Raw genomic sequence first — 22,070 nt, 5'->3', positions numbered from 1 at the left:
ATACTGCCATAGCAAAAGTTCCCTAACACACAGCCACTAAGTGGCAGTCAGTATTTGAACCCAAGAAGAATAAATCCAGAGTCCAGAATATTAACTTTACTGACAATAAAGGAAGGGCTTAAATAACAAGCAAGATATAATAAAAGCAGGAGAGAGGTAAATGAACGGTGGGGAAAATATTAATAGGTATAATCAAATGGACATGTGGATGAGGATATGTGAGGGTAACAACAAAATGGGTACAAATGGTATTGGAAGTATGATATGGAACAGAAAGGACAATGCGTTCAGTTTGGGATATTTTACTTTTGTCATATATATATGTGTGTTTGTGTGTGTGTGTGTGTGTATATGTATATATATATCACACAAAATGTGAACCCTGATGTAAACTATGGACTTTAGTTGAAAATAACGTACCAGTATCAGTTCATCAGTTGTAACAAATGTACCACATCAATGCAAGTTATTAGTAATAGAAGAAACTAAGGGGTGAGAGGGGAGGGATATGGGAGTGCTCTAGATTTTCCACTCAATTTTGTTGTAAACCTGAAACAACTCTTAAAAAATAAAGTCTTTTAATTTTAAAAAAAAGGATGCAGTACTGGTACATGCCACAACATGGATGAACTTTGAAAACATTACACTAAATTAAAAAAATACAGACACAAAGAAATCCATATATATAGTATTTATGATTCCATTTATATGAAATACCCAGTATAGGCAAATTCACAGAAACAAAGTATATTAGGGGCTGGAGGGAGGGAAAAATGGGTGTAACTGCTTAATGGTTATGGAGTTTCCTTTTAGAGTAATCAAAATATTCTGGAGCTGGATACTGATGAAGGTTGCACATATTGTGAAGGTAAAAATACCACAGAATTGGACAGTTATTTTTTTCTTTAAATAAAATTCTAAAGGATATGAAAATTAAATACACTTTGATTACATTCCTTCCTAATTTTGATTGAACTCAGATTTGAGACGTCATTTCAGTAATTATATATCTTTCTCATCTTAGTAATAACATCTTTCCCATTTTGCATTCTGCCATTGAGATTTCTCTCTTCAAGAAACTGTAAGATCAGAGTCTAAAAAGGCCTGAAAACTGTTCATGATTTTTGGTTCCCTTTAAGTTAAAACAACAATAAGAATTGGACACTTTAAAATGACTAAAATGATGAATTTTATGTGTATTTTACCACTACTGGAAAAATTTAAAAACTAAATAAAATAAATGTTAAAATACTTGTAAAATAATAATACTACAGTATTACACTACATAGTTTCAAACATAAGTTTATGAGTTTAAAAATAGAGAAAACATATCATGACCCAAAAGAGAAAATTCCAGAATGCCACAGATGAATAATCCTCAAAGGACAGCTAAAACCGTGATGTCTGCCTTCCTAGAAAGCAGCAGCCTGTCATTTGCAGGTATTCCTCATTCACACTTCAGAAGATTTTAAGACTTCTTCCAAATCTTTATTTCTTCACATTCTTTCTTCTCCTATGTGTGGCTTCTCTCTTTTAATTCATTGTGACTTTTAAAATATTTTTATTTCCGTTGCATTTTATTACTTGTGTTGCATTAATTGCTTATGTTTATTCTATAATTGTTAATTTTAAACTGTGTGCTTTTTTTCACTCTAAAACAGAAATTGATATTTTCATAAACATCACACATAACACATTTTTCTCTTGGACTAAAATTTCTGAAAAATTTCCTTACTCCACATTCTTAATTAACTTTCTGAAAAAGTCTGGTGCAGGAATTACACACTTTATGTGATTTTCAAGATTATGTCTTAGTGATCAGATTTTTCTCCTTATATTCAGCTGTATTTTCTTTACCTCATTTTAACCATATTTTTTGTTTTCTCACCCCCACTTGGATAATTAATTGTCACTTTCCTAGAGAAACCGATCAAATATTTGATCATTCCTTGCACTTCCTCCTCTAGGCTAAATTGCATTTCCTATTGGATTTTCTAAGGGTCTTTTATCACCAGATATCAGATTGTGATCCGTAGGCAGGATATCAGAGAGCTTGGGATATGATAGGTCACAGAAGGGATCAGTCTCCAGGTCAGATTTGATGCCAGAGTAAAGTTAAAGCCTCTTGATTAGGTAAATGGGTGATCGTGTGAGACCCCTTCAAGCGGTTGGTGAAAGGGGAAAAGAGCTGGGACTTAGAATATAATCCTGGTTTCCAGAATCCAGGGTTATTGTTTTCCTTGGAGGTGTTTCTGGGGCTCTCTTAGGTGCAGGGAAAATGTCAGGAGAACCTACAGTAGGGGACCAAAGAATGAAGGGGGTCCAGAATTTCAGAGAAGAAAATTAGGGGGGTATAGATAAGGCACTTGTTCATGTTATAGAAGGAGAGACATCCAGAAGTGTAGTCCAGAGAGATTCTAACCTGTCCCAGAGACATCTTCAGAGAGCGGAGGCTTAGAGGAGAGGAAATGGCCCAGTACTCATTTCCATAACAACTCACTGCCCGAACCCATTCTCAGTTGACACAAAGATGACTCCTTCACGACACCGTCCTTGACAACACTCAGGACCCATACTGTCCTGTCCCTAACCTCCGCTTCTTGTAACCACCTTCCTGAGATGAGCCCCTCCTGGCCCATCACAGTGAGGAGGCCGTCAGATAACTGTAGTAAGTCTGGCTGCATGACCGTCTGTGGGCTACACGCTCATTTCCCTCAGAAAGGATCAGTTCTGAGTGAGCTGTATTTGGATCCAATGTCTCATTCACTGCAAAGAAAGAAAATCCATTCTGATAATAATCAATACAGGAATATTCTAAAATATCAATTTCATGATATTAACATCCAAACAGGAAAACAAAAGTTACAATGACTTAAGAAATTTAAAGTGGAAGAACTTTCTAGGGCACACAAAACAGCCTATCAATACATGAGAAGTCCTTCACTGGCAGAGCAGGAATAGCCAATAAGCAAGTCGCCATATTTGTAATGATCTTAGTGAAATGTTCATGCCAACAGAATCCCAGTTAAGTCTCAACTTCAAAGTGAGGATGGCTTTGCCACTTTTTTTCTTCCTCTCCCTTAACTAAATCACTTGGGAATGTGCACTGGGAGATTAAATTATTGTCTTTTAATTCTTTTGCTTCTATTATCACTGTAAACTGAGCTCTTTCAGCACTGATCCTCAATTACATGAATGTAAGCCATCAACTCTCATGTTTCATCAATTATTGCCTATCCCCTGAATGTCTCTGTGCTTCAGTGCCTGCTGAAAAGAGAGGTTAGGGAAAGTGTACAGTAAGGCTCCCATCACAAAGTGTGCTCCACGCTGTTTCTGTTTCCCTAACTTACCTTTTCTACAGCTCTTCCTCCAGATCAAGCCTACAGCCCCAACAAGAGGAAGCAATCCCAAAATAAGCAGTATCTTCCATGAAAAAGTCATCCCAGGCTCTAAAATGGAAACCCCAGAATCACATTAAATCATGAAACTGGGAAATTTTCAAGATCGTTCTTTTCATCTGAGAGCTCCTAGACTGGAGAGGAAGGTGAGAATTAGTCCTGTCAAGAAGAAAGTGGGTCTGCTTCTCCCTGCTCTGCAGAGGCTGAGGAGAGGCTGGGGGTTTATGCTAACTTTCTTGTTTGCTCCTCTCAGAAACACACACACACAAACACACACACACACACACACACACACACACACACACACAGAGTTCTCCCCCTTCTCTTTTCCAATTATACCACCACAATCACTGGAATAATGAGGGCAGCAAAAGGATAAATTTACTGAGTCCACAGCCATGAAGATGGTGTTAAGGAAAATTAATTTCTAATCCAGAAGAAAACCCATCATGAGGGGGAAAAAATGATGTCATTGTTTTCACATTAGAAGAAAAGAGATTATAGATATAGTGATGATAGAGTCAGTTCTTGGAATTCAGTAGATAATAATGTAACCATATAACCTTAGGGCTTTAGTTGGGAATTTCAGGAAGAAACTCTAAAGAGTAGAATCTCTAGGTGTCCTGAAGACCAGCTTTGCAAGAGATAGCAAGAGACTTCATCAGAAAGAAAACATAAAAAACAAAAAATAGAAAAGCAATAAAATGAGTAAGTTTGGGTTGGTCTTCATATTTATTTCCCAAAGCTGAGAGGAGCACATGGAATCACTAACCTGAAGGAGAAAAAGTTGTCATTTTCTCCTCACCAAGAAGGGGGTTGCTGATGGAGCAGGTCACATTCACAACAGAGCTGCTTTTGACCAGTAGAAATGCCTCCACATGGAACAGGCCCTGGCTGCCTTGAGTCAGGTCCTGGGAAACTGATGGTATTGTCTTTCCTTCCATGTCCCTCCATTGCACATGGGGCTGTGGGAACCACCCTTCTGAAGTGCACTTCAGCTTTGTTTCTCCATCCTTCAGTGCCTCCATGGAGATCCGAGGGGAAGAACCCAAACCTGGGAATAGAGATCAAGGAAGGCAATTTAGAGTCTCTGCAAGTGGTTACACAGTCAGTGATTGCACAGAGGGGGAAGAGAAGGATTCAGAGACTTGGAGAAGAAAGCAAAGCTTAGGGGGGAATTATACTCTACTCAGGAACGAGACTAGCTGGAGCCTTTACTTGTCTCCTTTTGTTTGCAAATTTTTATTTTTATGCTTTGTATTCCTAAAATCATTCTGGGACAGATTAAAGGATACAATACATTTCAAATCCAATTTTTTTTCTTCTATACCTGAAACAAAATAACTTTGACCAGGTAGGTCATGAGTCACATGGCCAGAAAAATAAAAAATAAAAAAGACAGAATATCCTCAAAGAACAAAATCTTATAAATACATGCCTCCAATGGCAGAAAATGATGAAGTTCATTAAAAGTTTTAACATGTGCTCTCATGGATGTTTTCTAAACATATTTATTAATTTGAATACACCATCAATGGGAGAAACAAGTAGATTTTCCACAATTTAGGCAATGTCCTCAATGGCATTTGCTAACCTTGGAAAATCAATTCTCACCCACAAACATAGGCAGTGGGAAATCATGATGCAGGGATTGATTTTGTCTTTCCTCCTCCGTCCTGCCAATACTGTCAATATTTATGATTTTTGCTTATATGGTGGATCTAGTTTAGCCTTCAAATCATCATGCTTCCTAATAACTACATATTTCCCAGAATTTTAAAAACACACTGAAATAATGAGTCCTGTGTACTTATGGAGTAAGAATCTCACATTTTACTAGGTATATGGCCACTTTATGGAGATCCTGGGAAGGATACAAATTTACACACAAAGGATCAAATCTGGTCCTTTAGGGTTTGTGGACTTTATGTATTTATTACAGCTCCTGCACATGGGAGAGTTTACTAAAAATTTGACGAGTGAATGGACATTAAGAAAATTTCAGGTGCCAGAGAAATTTTCCATGAACTAGCAAGTCAAAGCAGTGGGAACAAATGTTGATTTCAAAACATCTATCTAGAATCCTTACCTATGATCTTCAGATCCAAATCAGCCTCCTGGTAGACACCATCTTTTTCAAAAAGGCACTGGTACTTCCCATCATCTGAAGTCCTGGCATTGTTTATCTGCAGGGTCAGCCTCCCCTCATTGATAGCATCACTCACCAATGCAGTCCTCCCTCGATACTCGGCCATCTGCTCTCCAGCCACATCGTCCCCATCCATATAGACATAAACAGCAGGATAACGGTGTGATCGCACCCACCTCACCTCCATGCTCTGTGCATCAGTCTTTGGGGACAGGGAACAGGTTAATTGTATGTCTTCTCCCACTCTGACAAGGATGGGCTGGGAAGGTCCAATCACTTTTAAGGAAGCTGTTAAATACAGCAGACAAAACGCAATGGAAGATCCAAACTGGAGCAAATAGTGTCATCAGTAAGAACACCTTGAGTAGGGTTTAGAACCCAGGGACACCCCAGGGGAACCCTGAGGTTCAAGGTCATCCCTTGGAGAGGTAGAGGTTTGGTGGAATCAGGATAGAGGTTGTCCCTATTCAAGGCAGAACCATCCCATGATGTGTGTCTGTCTGAAAATTATCACTAACAGAATCCACACCTGCAGCCCCTACCTATAATCTTATTCAGTTTATAGCCCAATAAGAAAATAATTTTGCAATTAAAATCAAATTAAAATTTTATCATTTTAAATTTGCACAACCTTAAACTACTTCTTAATCTGTGTATGTCTCAGCTTCTTATACCATAAGACAAATATATCACTATCAAAATCATAAGTGTTTACTGGAGTTAAACAAAATAACCATATAAAGAGTTTGATGACCATGCAGTGTGAGTGGAGCCCTAAGATTATAAGACTTGAGGTCATTGGAGCCAATCCCACTCTAGACCTTGATAATGGGAAGGGAACAAAACTGAGTCAGGTGGCTTTTTAGTAATGAAATGTGAAGAAACCTTCCCTAGTTTGTTTTATAATACCTTATAAGTCAGATCCAGCCACCGTATTTCAGTTTCCCAAGCTCCCACATATGTGGGGCGCTAAACACACAGCAGTCAATGTTCTCAAGTGATCTTGAGAAATGTTATAAGATCAAGAATTGGGGAGATTGGCAAAATACGAAGCACAAAGCAAGAATGAATACATAAAAATGAGTCTAATTCCCCCATTATGAAGAATGGAGATTTTCTCTGAGGGCTTTCCTGGCTATTCCTGGACCCAACTTTCAGTTCTCATCAGGTCCTGGCCATGTTGATTATGCTCTATACTATATTTAGAGTCATCCTTTTCCATCAAATGGTAGAACGTTTTTACCATTCTAATGCTGAAGTGTAATGATCATTTATAAAGAAATACAAGCATAAATTTGTAAACTGTCTGGACGGGGAGTCAATGATCAAAGGCAAAATGTCCTCATTATGTATTTATCCAAAATATTCTAGGTACTTCTCTAGAGAGGAAACTCGTTGCCAACATAATTTTAATTTTCAGATCATTTCATTCTATTCTTGCTAAAATTTGACTCTCAGTTATATCCAGCATGTTGTTTGCTTTGTTCTTCAATTTTACCTAAAACATATTATCTCTACTTCATATGTATCTCTTTAAATATAAAGACAAAAGTAGGAATCAGAAGGAAAAAAAAGAACTAGTAGTTAGTTTGCTGCTATTTCTCCATCCATGTATCTTATAGTAATAAAGCAGACTGTTTCCTCATCTCTGTTGTCCATATGAGGTTTTTTTTTACTCCTGTCCATGATCTGTGGTACAAATCAACTCTCAAACTGAATTACTCTTCCAGAGATTGGTAATTAAGAGCTAAAATTGACTGTTTCCCAACTGTAAAATGATGATAAATCTATTCACCTTTAAATTATTGTAAGAAAAGAAAATAATTCCTGAAAAGCACTTAACATCGTCCCAGGCACGTTATTACCATTTCAAAAACTTAGTCATTATCTGTATAACCAACAACATTATTTGCCAGAGAAGGGAACTAGGATTTCAGTCTCAGGACTTCTAAGGAAATCTCGGTTCACCAGCAGCCTCTGAGCTCTAATTCACAAGCTCTAAAAACACGGAGGTAGCTGTGAATCTCCTACTCTACTCTCTATTAGGAGCTCACCCTCAAAGCTCCTGAGGGCACAGCCCTCCTCCTGACGGGGAACCCACGGAAGCTTTGTCTTTTCATATTGTTTCAATGTGGGCCCAGAAGGTGTGCACAACTTAGAAACAACAGGACATCAGATTGTATTTTGTGTGCTAGGTGTCCAATGGGCATGTCAATTTGGTTCAGATAACTTAGAGAAATGAGTCTTCACTTAAATTTTTCTTAAGGGACAGAGACGTGGGTCAACCTGCCCAAACACTGGCTTGGCTTTCTGATCTGTAACTAACAAGCTCTGCCAGCCAAGGTTTCTGTCCTATCACAAGCAGATGTCACCTGGGTGGGAGGGTATCTGACTTGGAAGGTAAGACTCGCAGATGTGCACTCTCTTCAAACTGTGGAGTTACCTTTGACCATCCCAAGGCCCTTTCCTTTATCTTTATGGTCCAAAGGGGTCCAAAGTGTCACACTAGACTCTGACAGAGATTGGGGTGTGTTCGCCACCCTAATTTTCCTCAAAAACTCCTACATGGGCCGAAAAGTGTGCTTAAACTCACCTAACATGTGCACAGGCACGCACCCACATAAGCATATATTCCTGTAACAGGTGACTTGAGGGAAAGCAGAGTACTGATGGAAGGAGAAAACGAGCAGGTAGGGGGCAGGTTGGTTGTCATGGGCTGGGAGAAGAGGTCACAGAAATGAGGAACAGGAGGAAGATGATAAGGCAACAAAGGAGAAACTGAAAGAGGTTCAAAAATCAGTTGGTTACTGTTTAAACCACTTATCTTAGGTACAGTAAAATCATACCTGCAGTCCAACTATTAAAGAAATAAAAAGGAAAATGATCACCCCAAGCACAGGGTCCCAGGCTGCATCTAAGAAAGTCACAGCTCCCTCCCAACAGTGATGAGGTCAGGCTTACTGGGGTGAAGAGCAGGTACAGAAACCGTAGCAGGGCCAGAGGTTGCAGGTGGTGGGTGAGGGCCGCCAGTTATCATGACGGCCCTGCTTCCTCGCACTAGAAACTCACACTAGGGCCTCCAGAGCTGGGCCAGCTGTCCTTTGCCTTGCCCTACACACTCCCTTTCCTCCCACCCAGAAGGCCAGAGCTTAGGTCTGCACCCATTTTAGGCATCCATCTGAGGCTCATTGGGGTCCCATGAACACTGAAAGTGGCAGGTTACGAGGTGCAAAGTTGCCTTCAGGAAGCTACACTTTGCTGGTCCCTCTACTACTAAATGTGAGACTTGGGAAGGTCATGCCTCAGTTCCTCATCTGGATCACGAGGTGTCACCTTCTCTGTGCACGCTTTGTCCAAGGAGCACCACCCTCCCCTGGAGAGGACAGAGGCTCGTGTATACTTGTGAGAGCCACCACCTCTACTTACCCAGCTCTGTCTGGAGTTTTTCTGGAAAAAGAATGAAAATAACATATCAAGGAATTTGGTCTAAGGGAAAGGAGAGAAAATATTTCCCAAAGAAAACCCCCAAAGTTCTACATCTTATGGAAACACTTGATTCATACGAAAAATAAAATGTAAAAAAATAATGATTTTTCCCCATCCACCTCCTGGTGGTCCAGCTGTTTTTCCCTTTCTCTGCACAACAAAAATACTCTCATTTCTACCACCCCATGATTCTGCTTGTTTCTGCTTATATTTAACATATCGATATTTAACTATTTCATAAAAATAATAATATTCTTTTTATAAATGCATGAAAAGTATAAAAATATATGGACATAGACAATTATCACCCATAATTACAGACTGAGAGATATATAAATATATATGTATATGTTTTGCAATTATGTATATATATGTATTGTTCCTTTTAACATTAACATATAATATTTATTTTAACTCTTTTTCCTGTATCCATTTATATGAATAACTATGTACTTATTTCTTTATATCTAAATGTAGAGGGTGTCCCAAAAGTCTTAGTGAAATTTTAAGTTATTTAAAGCCAATAATCTTTCCATGATTGGAAATATCTATTTATAGATAGATAGATGATAGATAGATAGATAGATGTAATCTTTATCATTTAAGTAGTCCATCAGGGGGATATTTTCAACCATTAAAATTATTTGAAAATACCATTTTTCATCAATGCTATAAGTAACATAAGACACTTAACACTCCACTGCTGTATTGGGTTTTGGGCTGTTGTTTTTGTTGCTATTTATAAATGAGGATAAAGATGCTGCTATGGAAGCAGCTGTCTCCATCTCTGATTATGTTCAGATGATAAAAGCTCCTAGAAGTAACTGGCACAAATACAGCACAAGAAAACATTTCAATTGAAAGAATACAGTTGTATTTCCTTTACAATGTAACACATACTTGTGAGTAAAGAAAATTAATAAAGAAAGAAGAAAAGGCAGAATCTGAAAGAAACTGGAATGCCATTAACAATAGCTATATAGTGTATATATTTCCAGCCATAAATGTTTTATAGTTTTTAATGCATATTACAAAATATTAGATATTCTTCTTGATTAAAAAATATTAAGTGCTATGGAACAGTCCCTGCAACCTTTCCTGCTAATCAGAGCATCTTGGTCCTAGAGGCAGAGCACTGACCTGGGATGGAGATGTCTGAGCCCCTCTCCTCAGTGAGTGTGGGGCTGTGGATAAAGCAGGACACAATCTCTGTAGAGACATTCCTGACCACAAGAGTGCTTTCTACATAGAACAAGCCATCTTCATCTTGGATGCTATGCTTAGAGATAGTCAGCAACTTTTCTCCCCTGATGTCTTGCCAAGAAATCTGAGGTTCTGGGAACCAGCCTTTTGCAGTGCACACAAGCTGGAGTCCGCTTTCCACAGATCCATCCATGTGGATGTAAGGGTCAGACCCCAGACCTGTGGTGGAAAGACACAGCCCTAAGTCCCGAAGCCCATGGAGGCACAAATCACAGAGGCTGGGAGTCCAATGACAGTGCATAGGGAGAGAGCAGAAGTTCAAGGTTCTGGGGAGCAAAAGATGGCCCAAAGTCCTCTTCCCATTCAAACTGGAGTTCACATATACTTTATTTATACCCCAGTCTGGATCCTTAAATTTTAGCACATGAGCAGTATTTTTATTCAGACCCAGACATGAAAATAAGAGAAAGGGACATAATAACATTTTGCTTGTGTCTCTAGCATGGCAAACTAAGATGTGTTAAAATTTACTCACGAACTCCCTCACGCCACAGACTCTGCCTGTTTCATCTTAATATTATTGTGTCAGGCACTTTGACTTGTTGGATAATATCTTGACTCCAATTAAATAGAATATTTAATATAAAGTGAGACATCATTTCCAGGGAGAATATTCTTCTCATTTCTTTTGTTGGTGGTTGTGAACTTGGGGTGCAAACAGATAATCTGGGTCATGTAAAATGGGAAGCTTCATGTTGAGTTTCTGTATCTAAATATTCTATTCCATGGGAAAATGTTGTCAAGACATCCCAGTTTTATATAATCATGAAATTCTTTCTCTATTCAACACAACTCTCAAACCCAAACGAAGAGGATTCTATTTTCCATAGATGGTAGTTCTGTCTCTATCATTTGCTGGGGACAGAGACACCTTTTCTTCACCTAGAGGCTTAGAAAATGCATGGTTTCTTTTCAAGTGTCCCTGATAGTGAAATGCCTTAGTACGTGCCCTCCCCACTCCACATCTCAGAAGTATGTGGATTCTTTCATCCATCTTGAATCAACTTGAATATAATAACATTAATAATCATACATAGGTGTTGAGACAAAATGTGTTAGGGAACAGAAAGAGGTCACATCAGCCAGAGATGTTAACATCTCCAGAGAACTATTTCCCTGATAAGGCAAGTGGATTTGCCTGATTTTCTCTTTAGCACATGGAGGAGTTACTCCTGTCAGGGACCCATACGATAGTTTACTTTTCAGATATTTGTTTCTCCACAGAGACATCCTTTCTTCAGTCTTTCCCTTCTTCTGACTCTGTCCTACTTTGCTAACACAAAAACACCATGCAGACCCTTGTCACTCACAATGGGTATGTCCCCAAAGCATCTGTGAACCCCCAATTCACTGAACACTAGTATACAGTAATCTCCATAAAAGCACCATGTTCTTAACGTCTTAGTCTCATCACTAACTTTCTAACTTGAGGTGGCGTTACACAAAGAAACAATGTGTTCACATCTCAGTGACTGTGTACTTGAGGCTGAGTAGAGAACATGGATGCAGGGCAGTCCGCTAGGGTCGCTCACCCAGCAATTGACTTGCCCTTGTGCACTAGCATATATGGCACAAATTCTTGCCTCAGCAAAACTGCTAGTGACTACATGTCATCAATGTTAAATAATCCTCAAGAATAGTCAAAACTGTGTAAGTTAAATTTGGGGGAATTGTTTGTGAGTTCACTTTAAAGATTTCAGAACCACCTGCCTCCAAATGAATCAGGATAGAGGACTGGACAGGAGCAATTGCCTTGATGATTCAAAGGGAATTCTTCAATTGGAACCAAGCTTAACACAAATTAATATACTTCTTCTGAGCCCCTATGTCTTTTCTGATATACTCACCTGCTACGTTGAGCAGCAAGCTTGTTTCTCCACAATAGTTTCCCTCTTGGAAACGGCACCAGTACTGCCCATGATCAGATGGCCGGATGTTGTGTATCTTCAGAGCCACACTTCCCTCAGTAACGTTGTCCTCTATCCACTCTACCCGGCCTCTGTACTCCTCCATCTGCATCTCCGTCACCTCAGCTCCATCCCGATACAAAAACACAGGTGTGCTGAGCTCTGAGTGGTACCACCTCACCTCCATGTGCATCGTGGTCCTCTTAGGGAGGAGCTGACAGGTTAGTAGGGCATCTTCCCCAACCATGACCAGGGTAGGATGGGCAGAACCAATCACTCTAAAGTCATCTACAAAAGAGTGACAAAGAGAAACTGGGAAATGCCAACTGGAGGATCAATATGATTGCTTTGGGATGTCTACTCTATGAAAATGGGGGCACCTGGAGGAGGGAAAGTTTTATTTGCAATGTTTTAGAGAAACCCAGCATTATGATTTGCATCTTTGGTTGTACAGAGACAATCTTGTGTACCAAAAATAACATGCAGTTCAAAAATTTTAGTGCGATGGTCTTCCCTGGTGGCACAGTGGTTGAGAGTCCACCTGTCGATGCAGGGGACACGGGTTCGTGCCCCGGTCCAGGAAGATCCCACATGCCGTGGAGCAGCTAGGCCCGTGAGCCATGACCACTGAGCCTGTGTGTCCGGAGCCTGTGCTCCGCAACGGGAGAGGCCACAACAGTGAGAGGCCTGCGTACCGCAAAAAAAAAAAAAAAAAAATTTAGTGTGAGTGCTAAATCTATTACTTACCAGCTGTGTGATTCAGGGGCAAATCCATCATTCTCGATGAGATTTTAAGATTTGCAACCTCAATTTATTCATCTTTAAGATTTTAAAACCACCGTCTCTGAGTTGTTTTTATTCTCAAATAAGTTAATGTGTAAATTGATTTTTTAATTGGGAACTTTATTAGTTAGTGATTTATTTTATATTTTACAGTGATTTATTTTCTAGTTAGTAATTTCACTTTGGTGACTAACATTGTAATCACTTTTCCTAAAATTTAGATAATAGATTTATTCAATAGATTTTTCAGCTTTTCAGAATTGTTTTTGTCTTATCCTATGTAATGAACTGGGTTTGTTTTGCTTTGTTTTGTTTCATTTTGTTTTTGTCTGGACCGGGCAAGACTCCAGTTACTGGGGCTATGTAAAATGCAGTTTTTGCAAGGACATTTTGTGGTGGATTAAGGGTAGTGATTAGTGAAGTAAGTCAGAAAGAGAAAAACAAATATCATATATTAATACATATATGTGGAATCTAGAAAAATGGTACAGATGAACCTATTTGCAGGGAAGGAATAGAGACGCAGATGTAGAGAATGGACATGTGGACACGGGGGGGAAGGGTAGGGTGGGACAAACTGGAGATTAGGATTGACATATATACACTACCATGTATAAAGTAGATAGCTAGTGGGAGCCTGCTGTATAGCGCAGTGAGCTCAGCTCCATGCTCTGTGATGACCTAGATGGGTGGGATGGAGGGGAGGGGGGGAGGGAGGTCCAAGAGGGAGGGGATATATATATACATATAGCTGATTCACTTCATTATACAGCATAAACTAACACAACATTGTACAGCAACTATACTCTGTGTAAAAAAAAAAAAAGAAAGAAAAAAAGGCAATGATTAGTATAAAGAGTTCAAGCCTTCCAATAAAATTTTAAGTCATGTTTGACGTCTTCTTTATCTACAAATTGAAGAGCTGTTTAATAATTCTGTATGTTCCTATGCTTAATAATTTCATATGTCATGTATATTATGTTATTTCTCATCCTAAAATGCTCCAGGGCCATTTGCACTTTGTGCAGATCCAACCCTCCTAAGAAGGAAATTCATCTCGTTTAGTTGATGCTCAACATCAAGTAGATGGTGCTCAAAAGGTCACTATGGAACATAGATAGACGTCTGCTTGCATTGTGTTGATGGAATCCGAATATAAAGCTAGAACTGAAGTCATACCATTTGGGTGACTTCTTTTACAGGTTAGGAAGGTGCATCCCATAGCAGGGAGGGAAGCCTCACCACATCATATAGTTTCTAACAGCCTCAGTCTGGAGCCTGTGTCTTCTGATGTCCTATCCAATGTTTTTTCCCACCTTGCAATCCTGCATTTTCCTTGGGGCTCTGATATTACCCACTGACATTGAATTTTCACAATCCCTTTTCAAGGTACAATATTTTGACCAACAAAATTCAGCTACTGAGATTTCCAACCCCATTTCTTAGAAGTCTCCTTCCAGTTCCTTATTTCCAAGTACTTTTATGCTGTTTAATTTATGGTAAGAAGCAGCCACTTTTTTCTCACCCCGGAAGTGTTGTCCTAAATAGAAGCAGGAGAATGGATGACTTACCATGTTCCAGGTACTGATTCAAGTGTTTTCTATGTACAGTCTGATTTAATCTTAAAGGCTGTGCTAAGCTTTGAGATGTAGGTAGGTTGTTATTCTTATCATGAAGATGAGAAAACTAAGGCAGAAGGTATTCAAGTAACTTTCCAAAGGTAACACAGCTGGAGGTGGAGGAGCCCTTTTTATAACACAGGTGCTTTGACCCCTGAATCCCCACTCTTAATATTGTACTAGCCCTTTTGAATTTAGAACTCTGCACCCAGACTGGACCTCTGAGACACTCGAATATGCAGTAAAGGGAAGAAGAGCATCCTACCTGACTGCTTCATGCTGAGCAGTACAAAGAAAAAGGAGGCAACTACACCAGACAGACTGTACCCTGGAAAATCCACCATCTTCCCTGGAACAAACACAAGAGAAAATATGACTGTACCTAAATGATGCTGTAATACAGCAAGTACTTCTGTGGTTTCCAGTGGTTACGTAGACATAAAGAAAAATCAACATCAACACCTTCCACAATCAAATGATGAAATGGGCTTGGTTCCCTTTCTCTGCATTTATCGATCATTTCCAACCTCTTACTTACTGTGTTGTACTTTAACCTATTTGGGGTTCCCGAGGGAAGATTTCTGATTTAAATGAAAATGTCTTCTGGGCCAAAGGGACAATAATATTTAGATAATTTTTTAAAATCTCCTTAGACCCATTTATTCTGAGCATGCAGAATTTCAGAGACCTCCTTCCAGTCCCTCCTGCAAAGTCCTTCATCTCTACGGTCTCCAAGATGTAAAGGAAAGAGCAGAAAGGCTCTGCATCCTCATGCTATAGCCAGGAAGCCATTACTAGGGCCTCGGGAGGACCCAGGGACAAGGGATGCCTTGGAAAGGAAAGGAAAGAATAGTGGAAATGGTGATACAGAAGAAGACTGGCAAAGAAATGACTTGAATGACCTTTCAGTATCATCTAGAAGACATATAGAAATGAATTTTTAAAAATAGCCCAACTGGCAGAGATGGGCAAACCCAACATGCCCATTGTACCAGCATTATAAAAATACTTCTACACAGGGCTTCCCTGGTGGCGCAGTGGTTGAGAGTCTGCCTGCCGATGCACAAAACACGAGTTCGTGCCCCAATCCGGGAAGATCCCACATGCCACGGAGCGGCTGGGCCCGTGAGCCATGGCCGCTGAGCCTGTGCGTCTGGAGCCTGTGCTCCACAACAGGAGAGGCCACAACAGTGAGAGGCCTGCGTATCACAAAAAAAAAAAAAAAATGTTTCTACACAGATTTTAAAAAGTTTTAAAACTACCAGGAAAAAAAAATAGAATGCTAACTTTAGTTTTGGAAAATGAAAAATTCAGAGTGAAAGACGTCTAAGACTTATTCTATTTGCTGTGTCAAGTGTTTATGGAAAGAAAAACTTGCTTCGCACCAAATAGAAGAACCTGCACAGGAGCAATGATAAGTTACTGCTTCTATCACCCCGTAAACTAATGTCAATACGATCTTATAGAGTGGGGCGGCGGGGGGAACAACAGTCATCTGAAATGGGGATGATGAACCATGTGGTTCAGGAGATTATTTTTACTCCATTATGACTATTTACTTTCTAAAGTGATGCATACTTTCATCTAAAATATCTCTAGGAAAAGTGATACAAACCCAGTCACAAAGCCACAATACCTGAAAGAGTGCTCAAATATTTACGGAAAATTAGACTGAGCATTAGAAGACGGCACAGAACAGTACTAGTTTGCCACTTGAAATAGATCAGTCATGTCCCCTCAGATGAAAGGAAATTGCCGTCTTGACTCCTTGACTCCTCCTGTGAAAATCAGAAACATGTTATTCCACCAAGTAAAAGCAAAGAAAACCCACAAAGACCGTGCTAAGCTTCACTGCCCTTTCCTGTGAGATAAGAAGGACTCACACTTGCTACAAACCAGTTTATAGGTTTGTGTTCCTTTAGGCTGTTTATGTGAAAGCCAAGGGGAAACCTACAAATGCCCTCTAGAAAAAAAGCTGTCCAAATCATTGAAGCTTTTGAAGAAATTGTGAAAATGCATCTTAACCTTCAGTGATGCTCAGAAAGAGATTTGTGAGAGAGTATAACCAGGGTGAATAAATGCCTTAGACCAGGGTTCTCAACGGGGATGGAGATGGTTTTGCCCTTGAAGGACATTTGGCCAATGTCTGCAGACATGTTTGGTTGTCACACCTCAGGGGAGGGGACGCCCAATGGGTGTTAGCCAGGGATGTTGCTAAACATCCTACAATGCACGGGAAAGCCCCTACAGCAAAGAATTACACAGCCCAAAATGTCAATAATGCCAAGGAAAAGCATTGCCATAGACCATCAGCTGTCAGCGTGCTGAAAATCTTTGGCACTTTTTTTGGTAAATAAATAACTGGACTCACATTGTAAGCGTTAAATCAAAACATTTTAATCATAAGCTTTTGACATCTACACGTTACGACTTGAATGTAAGCCAAGAATCTTCTGAAACCGCCATTGATATTAAATATGGTAAACTTTGATATTGTCAAGTGATATGACCTGATATGCATGTGTTTCATCAAATTCTCAAAAATCCATGTTTCATTTAGTTTTCTGGGTAAAGTGCAACTGTTAAAATGAGGTGATAAGTGGTGGTATTTAGGCATTGGGTAAATAACAATTCCAGATTTCAAGGTCTATGCATGCTCTATTAAAATTCATGCCAAAGAAAATTACAAGTTTCTACATGTCATGGGTTGTTAGAGGATTTTTTTTCAGTAAAAAACTTCAAAAGTTAAATTCTCAAAATGCCAAGTAACCATAGTAATTAACTGGTGATAATGAATTAAATCAGTTCATGAAGTTTGAAGCTTATTTACCTACATACACTTGAACAACAGATCCCCATTTTATAGAGAGAAAGCAAAGTAACATGAGATTTCTTGGAGCCAAGGTGACTTGGTATTTACTTCCGTGACCTTGAGAATCTCACTCTATTTCCTTGAACCTCTCCTTTCTCTCCTCTCTGAAGGAGACAGTCATTCCTAAAATTTTTCCAGCTGTATCATCACCATGTGACAGGCAAGGAAGCAAGGCTCAGAGGCACAAGCACAACATCTGACATGACAACGGAGTCATGTGATCCTGGTTTTCTGTGGTTTAATCTAGAGCCCTTTCCTCACCCAGCCTGCTTCACAGCAATATTGTGAGGCTCGAATACACTATGGCAGCACTTTGAAAAATGTAAAATGGAGTTGAGTATAAAATAGAAGTAGGGGGACTTCCCTGGTGGTGGAGTGGTTAAGAATCCACCTGCCAATGCAGGGAACACGGGTGCGAGCCCTGGTCCGGGAAGATCCCACATGCCGCAGAGCAACTAAGCCCATGCGCCACAACTACTGAGCCCACGTGCCACAACTACTGAAGCCTGTGCTCTAGAGCCCACGTGCCACAACTACTGAGTCCACGTGCTGCAACTACTGAAGCCCGCGCACCTAGAGCCCATGCACCACAACGAAGAGTAGCCCCCGCTTGCCGCTACTAGAGGGAAGCCCGTGCACAGCAACGAAGACCCAACGCAACCAATATTAATTAATTAATTTAAAAAATACAAGTAGGTGATATGACAACAAGGGGCAGAGGGCCCCTGACAGGTGTCTCTATGCCCTGCTTCATCATCTTAGCCAACTTCCCTTTCCTCCCCAAGCTGTCCTCCACCAGAGAGTCTCCAAACCACTCACGTGTCCCCCTCTTTGCTTGGGGGAGAAACCTGGGGCTGCTGGGGCTTCTCCTCACTGCATCTCAGCTGTACCCTGCATCAACAGAGCAGATGTCCAAAGACAGGTCAGAGCTTGAAGTGCTGACTGGAGCAAGAATTGAGGGACAGGCAGATGGGGTGGAGGCAGCCCCCATCCCCCAGGGCATTGGGTGGAGGAGGATTTAAGCCATCTCACCCAAACTGAAGGAAGAGCCCGATCCCTGAAGATGAAATTCTAGTCAGAATCGCATGTTAACCTCCTGGCTGTAATCCTCTGGAAAGTGAAACTGAGATGGTGAGTGAACTTTGGCTGGGTTTAGTTATGAGTTCTTTAGAGCTGCAGACCAAACCGTGACATTTGCACCCCTCACCCTTCCCCAGAAAGCCAGGTCCCATCGGACACCCATCTGTGCCATCTCATCAGGTCCTCACACAGCACCTCAGGCTGTCTGTCTGTCTACAGCATCCCCTCTACCTACACACACGTCAAGGATTTCCATCTACTGCCAAGTTTCCACCAGAATACAGTGCGCATGGGGCTTAGAGTTGGAAGCACGACTGAACACCAAATATCCTTCCCCTCTTTTTTTTTTCTTTTTTTTTTTTTGTGTGGTACGCGGACCTCTCACTGTTGTGGCTTCTCCTGTTGGGGAGCCGCTCCGCGGCATGTGGGATCTTCCCAGACCAGGGCACAAACCCGTGTCCCCTGCATCGGCAGGTGGACTCTCAACCACTGCGCCACCAGGGAAGCCCCCTTCCCCCTCTTTTTACTGATGAGAAAACAGAGGCCCAGGGAAGGGAATTACCTTCTCAAGGATCAGAGCGCCAGGCCAAGGTCTAGTCCGTGCTAGTTTATTGCTCTTTTAACTTTGGTTCTTTATCTTTGCTGGGTAATAAAGAGTTTAATTATTCTCAGACATTAAACCAAAGAAATTTAATAAGCTTCTCAACACAATGTTCAGGCACAAAAATTATAATGATGGAAGTTATAGGTACATTTTGTGTGTGTATGTCTGTTTTGGTTTAAGTTAGATTTTCCTTTAAAGTCCACTTAAGTCCATTTTCTTGAATCAGAGTGCAAGTACCCCTGGGGGTCTGCAGATACAGGCATACTTCCTTTAATTATGCTTCCCAGATATTGCATTTTTTTTTAAACAAATTGAAGGTTTGTGGCAACTCTAAGTCAAGCAAGTCTATTGGCACCATTTTCCCAACAGCATCTGTTCACTTCATGTCTCATGTCACATTTTGGTAATTCTTGCAATACTTCTAACTTGTTCATTATTATTATTTTTGAATGGTGATCTGTGATCAGTGATCTTTGATGCTACTCCTACAGCTCACTGAAGGCACAGATGATGACTAGCATTTTTTAGCAATAATGTATTTTTAATTAAGATATGTACTTTTTTAGACATAATGCTACTGTACACTTAATAGACTACAGCACAGTATAAACATAACTTTTATAAGCACTGGGAAGCCAAGAAATTTGTGTGACTTGCTTTATTGCGATACTTGCTTTATTGTGGCGGTCTGGAATCACACCAGCAGTATCTCTGAGGTATGCCTGTATATTCTCAGGAATTCAAGAGTTCTCCAGAACAATTTTTTCTTTTTTAAATTTTTATTTATTTTTGGCTGCATTGGGTCTTCATTGTTGCACGAGGACTTTCTCTAGTTGCGGCGAGCGGGGGCTACTCTTCGTTGTGGTTTGCGGGCTTCTCATTGTGGTGGCTTCTCTTGCTGCTGAGCATGGGCTCTCCGTGCATGAGCTTCAGTAGTTGTGGCACACGGGCTCAGTAGTTGTGGCTCTCGGGCTGTAGAGTGCAGGCTCAGTAGTTGTGGCTCGCAGGCTCTGGAGTGCAGGCTCCGTAGTTGTGGAGCACGGTCTTAATTGCTCCACAGCGTGTGGGATCTTCCCGGACAAGAGCTCCAACCTGTGTCCCCTGCATTGGCAGGTGGATTCTTAATCACCACGCCACCAGGGAAGTCCCTCTCCAGAACAATTTAAATTTAATTTAGGTGTTCATTTCAATGTAAAATAGAAGCATATGCAACATTATGGTGTGGTAGTGTTTAAGCTGATTTTTTTTCCTGAAGTTTCTTCCTCTCCTCTGGTATGATCAGCCCATATTTGGGCCATCTAACTTGAAACTGCTATTCTTAATGAAGAATTTTTTCCCTCCAATCTTCAGTGTAGATAAAGACCCTTCCCATTGTGGAGGATGAGGGGTTTGAAAAGGAGAAAAAAATAATTAAACATTGGTGAAAGTTCCTTTACCCTGTTTCTTTCTCTCAATGAGTGTAGAAGGGACCGTGCTCCACTTCACCTCTGATTCCCAGAATGGCAGCGGTGCCACAGATGTCTCTCTCCTACAACAGAACCAAAGAGCAGCAGCAAAGGGAAAGCTATCCAAGGCAAGAAGAATTGGGCCCTGGAAGCTCAACTATTAGAATGAAAATTTGCTGCCTAAAATGCTGGCATGGGATGATACAGGAAGAGGAGAGCGATGGTATGGATATAACAGTCATCATCACCAACGTGGGAAGGGCAGGGACGAGCAGGGGCAGTGTGACCATGACATACAGTGGGAGCCAACGCTGTAAATATGAGGAGAGCCTTCTGCACCAGTCCTGCACCACCTCCTACCTGGGGACTTAGAAATAACCCTGGGCAGAGAGCTGTTTTTAAATTATTAATTGTTGTGAAAGCCACGGAATTTTCTGGAAATTACTAGATTGACCCTTTTGCTCTAAGACATTATAGGGCTTGACATAAAAATTAGGATCAGTGGGCTTCCCTGGTGGCGCAGCGGTTGAGAGTCCACCTGCCGATGCAGGGGACACGGGTTCGTGCCCCGGTCCGGGAGGATCCCACGTGCCGCAGAGCGGCTGGGCCCGTGAGCCATGGCCGCTGAGCCTGTGCGTCCGGAGCCTGTGCTCCGCAACGGGAGAGGCCACAGCAGTGAGAGACCCGCGTACCGCAAAAAAATAATAAATAAATAAATAAATTAGGATCAGTAATAGGAAAACACAGAAATTTATTTTTTCACACCCAATTTTGTGGTATGAAAATATTCTACTCATGACACATATTCTGTATCATCTTCATGGTATATGCTGTCGGAATTTCCCCAGGACCTTAGGACTTGTCTTTGCGCTTTTTTTATGGTCAGTCACATTAGCACCAACTGACCACTTAAAGAAGCTCTATTTAAGATTTTATGCATCTCTTCACAAAAGGTCCGTACATACACTTTTTCAAGGGGACCCCAGTTTTGAAATAAGAACTGTGTCCTGAATTATGCTGTGGATTATGGATATTCATTTTGTGTAGGGACATGTTGATATGTGGAAGAGAGAGGCATGAAAACAAGACAAACGCTCCTATCAGTGAGGAAACCAGGGAGAATGAGGATTCCAGAGAAGGCAGGAGGGAGGATGGAGGGAAAGGGTGTCATACATCAATATGGCCACCAGAGGGCAGCAGAGACATGTTCACTGTCTGCCCCTCAAGGGCTTTTGTTCAAAACCTGATTCACTTCAGGCCTTTCCTCCTCCAAATGCTACTGTCCTGTATGACACACATTCATGACTCTCTTAGCTAGTAGATGACAAAAGGAGCCCTGAGCTTAGGATGCCTGAGGTTTAAATTCTAGTTTTGCTATGAATTTGGGCAAGCTTCTTCTTTGGATAAGTCTGTTCATTTCTGAGGTTTCAATTTCATTAGCTTTAAAATGTGCGCTACTCACAT

At 40.8% G+C, this 22,070-nt stretch overlaps 1 protein-coding gene across 1 annotated transcript; it reads right to left on the bottom strand.

Annotated features, from left to right (window-relative positions):
• Positions 1–1,451: 1,451 nt before the first annotated feature.
• BTNL2 (butyrophilin like 2) lies at positions 1,452–14,949 on the bottom strand. The gene is made up of 10 exons (XM_060163930.1): positions 14,871–14,949; positions 12,144–12,491; positions 10,174–10,455; positions 8,974–8,994; positions 5,488–5,835; positions 4,171–4,452; positions 3,351–3,449; positions 2,702–2,766; positions 2,234–2,291; positions 1,452–1,492 (listed from the first exon to the last, which is right to left on the bottom strand). The coding sequence occupies exons 1-10, from the start codon at positions 14,947–14,949 to the stop codon at positions 1,452–1,454; spliced, it is 1,623 nt and encodes a 540-aa protein (XP_060019913.1).
• Between the last annotated feature and the right edge of the window lie 7,121 nt (positions 14,950–22,070).

This window comes from Lagenorhynchus albirostris, chromosome 10 (genome assembly GCF_949774975.1).
Source record: "Lagenorhynchus albirostris chromosome 10, mLagAlb1.1, whole genome shotgun sequence".
Lineage (NCBI taxonomy): Eukaryota > Metazoa > Chordata > Mammalia > Artiodactyla > Delphinidae > Lagenorhynchus > Lagenorhynchus albirostris.
The sequence above is the reverse complement of the archived record's forward strand: the minus strand, read 5'-3'. Positions and strand labels throughout refer to the sequence as shown.

Bases quoted from the DNA above. Each gene is read 5' to 3' on its own strand.
- BTNL2 (XM_060163930.1), bottom strand. From the start codon at position 14,949: ATGGTGGATTTTCCAGGGTACAGTCTGTCTGGTGTAGTTGCCTCCTTT. The intron at 4,453-5,487 runs GTAAGGATTCTA...CTCTATTCCCAG, and splicing joins TTTGGATCTGAAGATCATAG to GTTTGGGTTCTTCCCCTCGG. The intron at 1,493-2,233 runs AATAACCCTGGA...GAATGTGAAGAA, and splicing joins GAAACACCTCCAAGGAAAAC to ATAAAGATTTGGAAGAAGTC.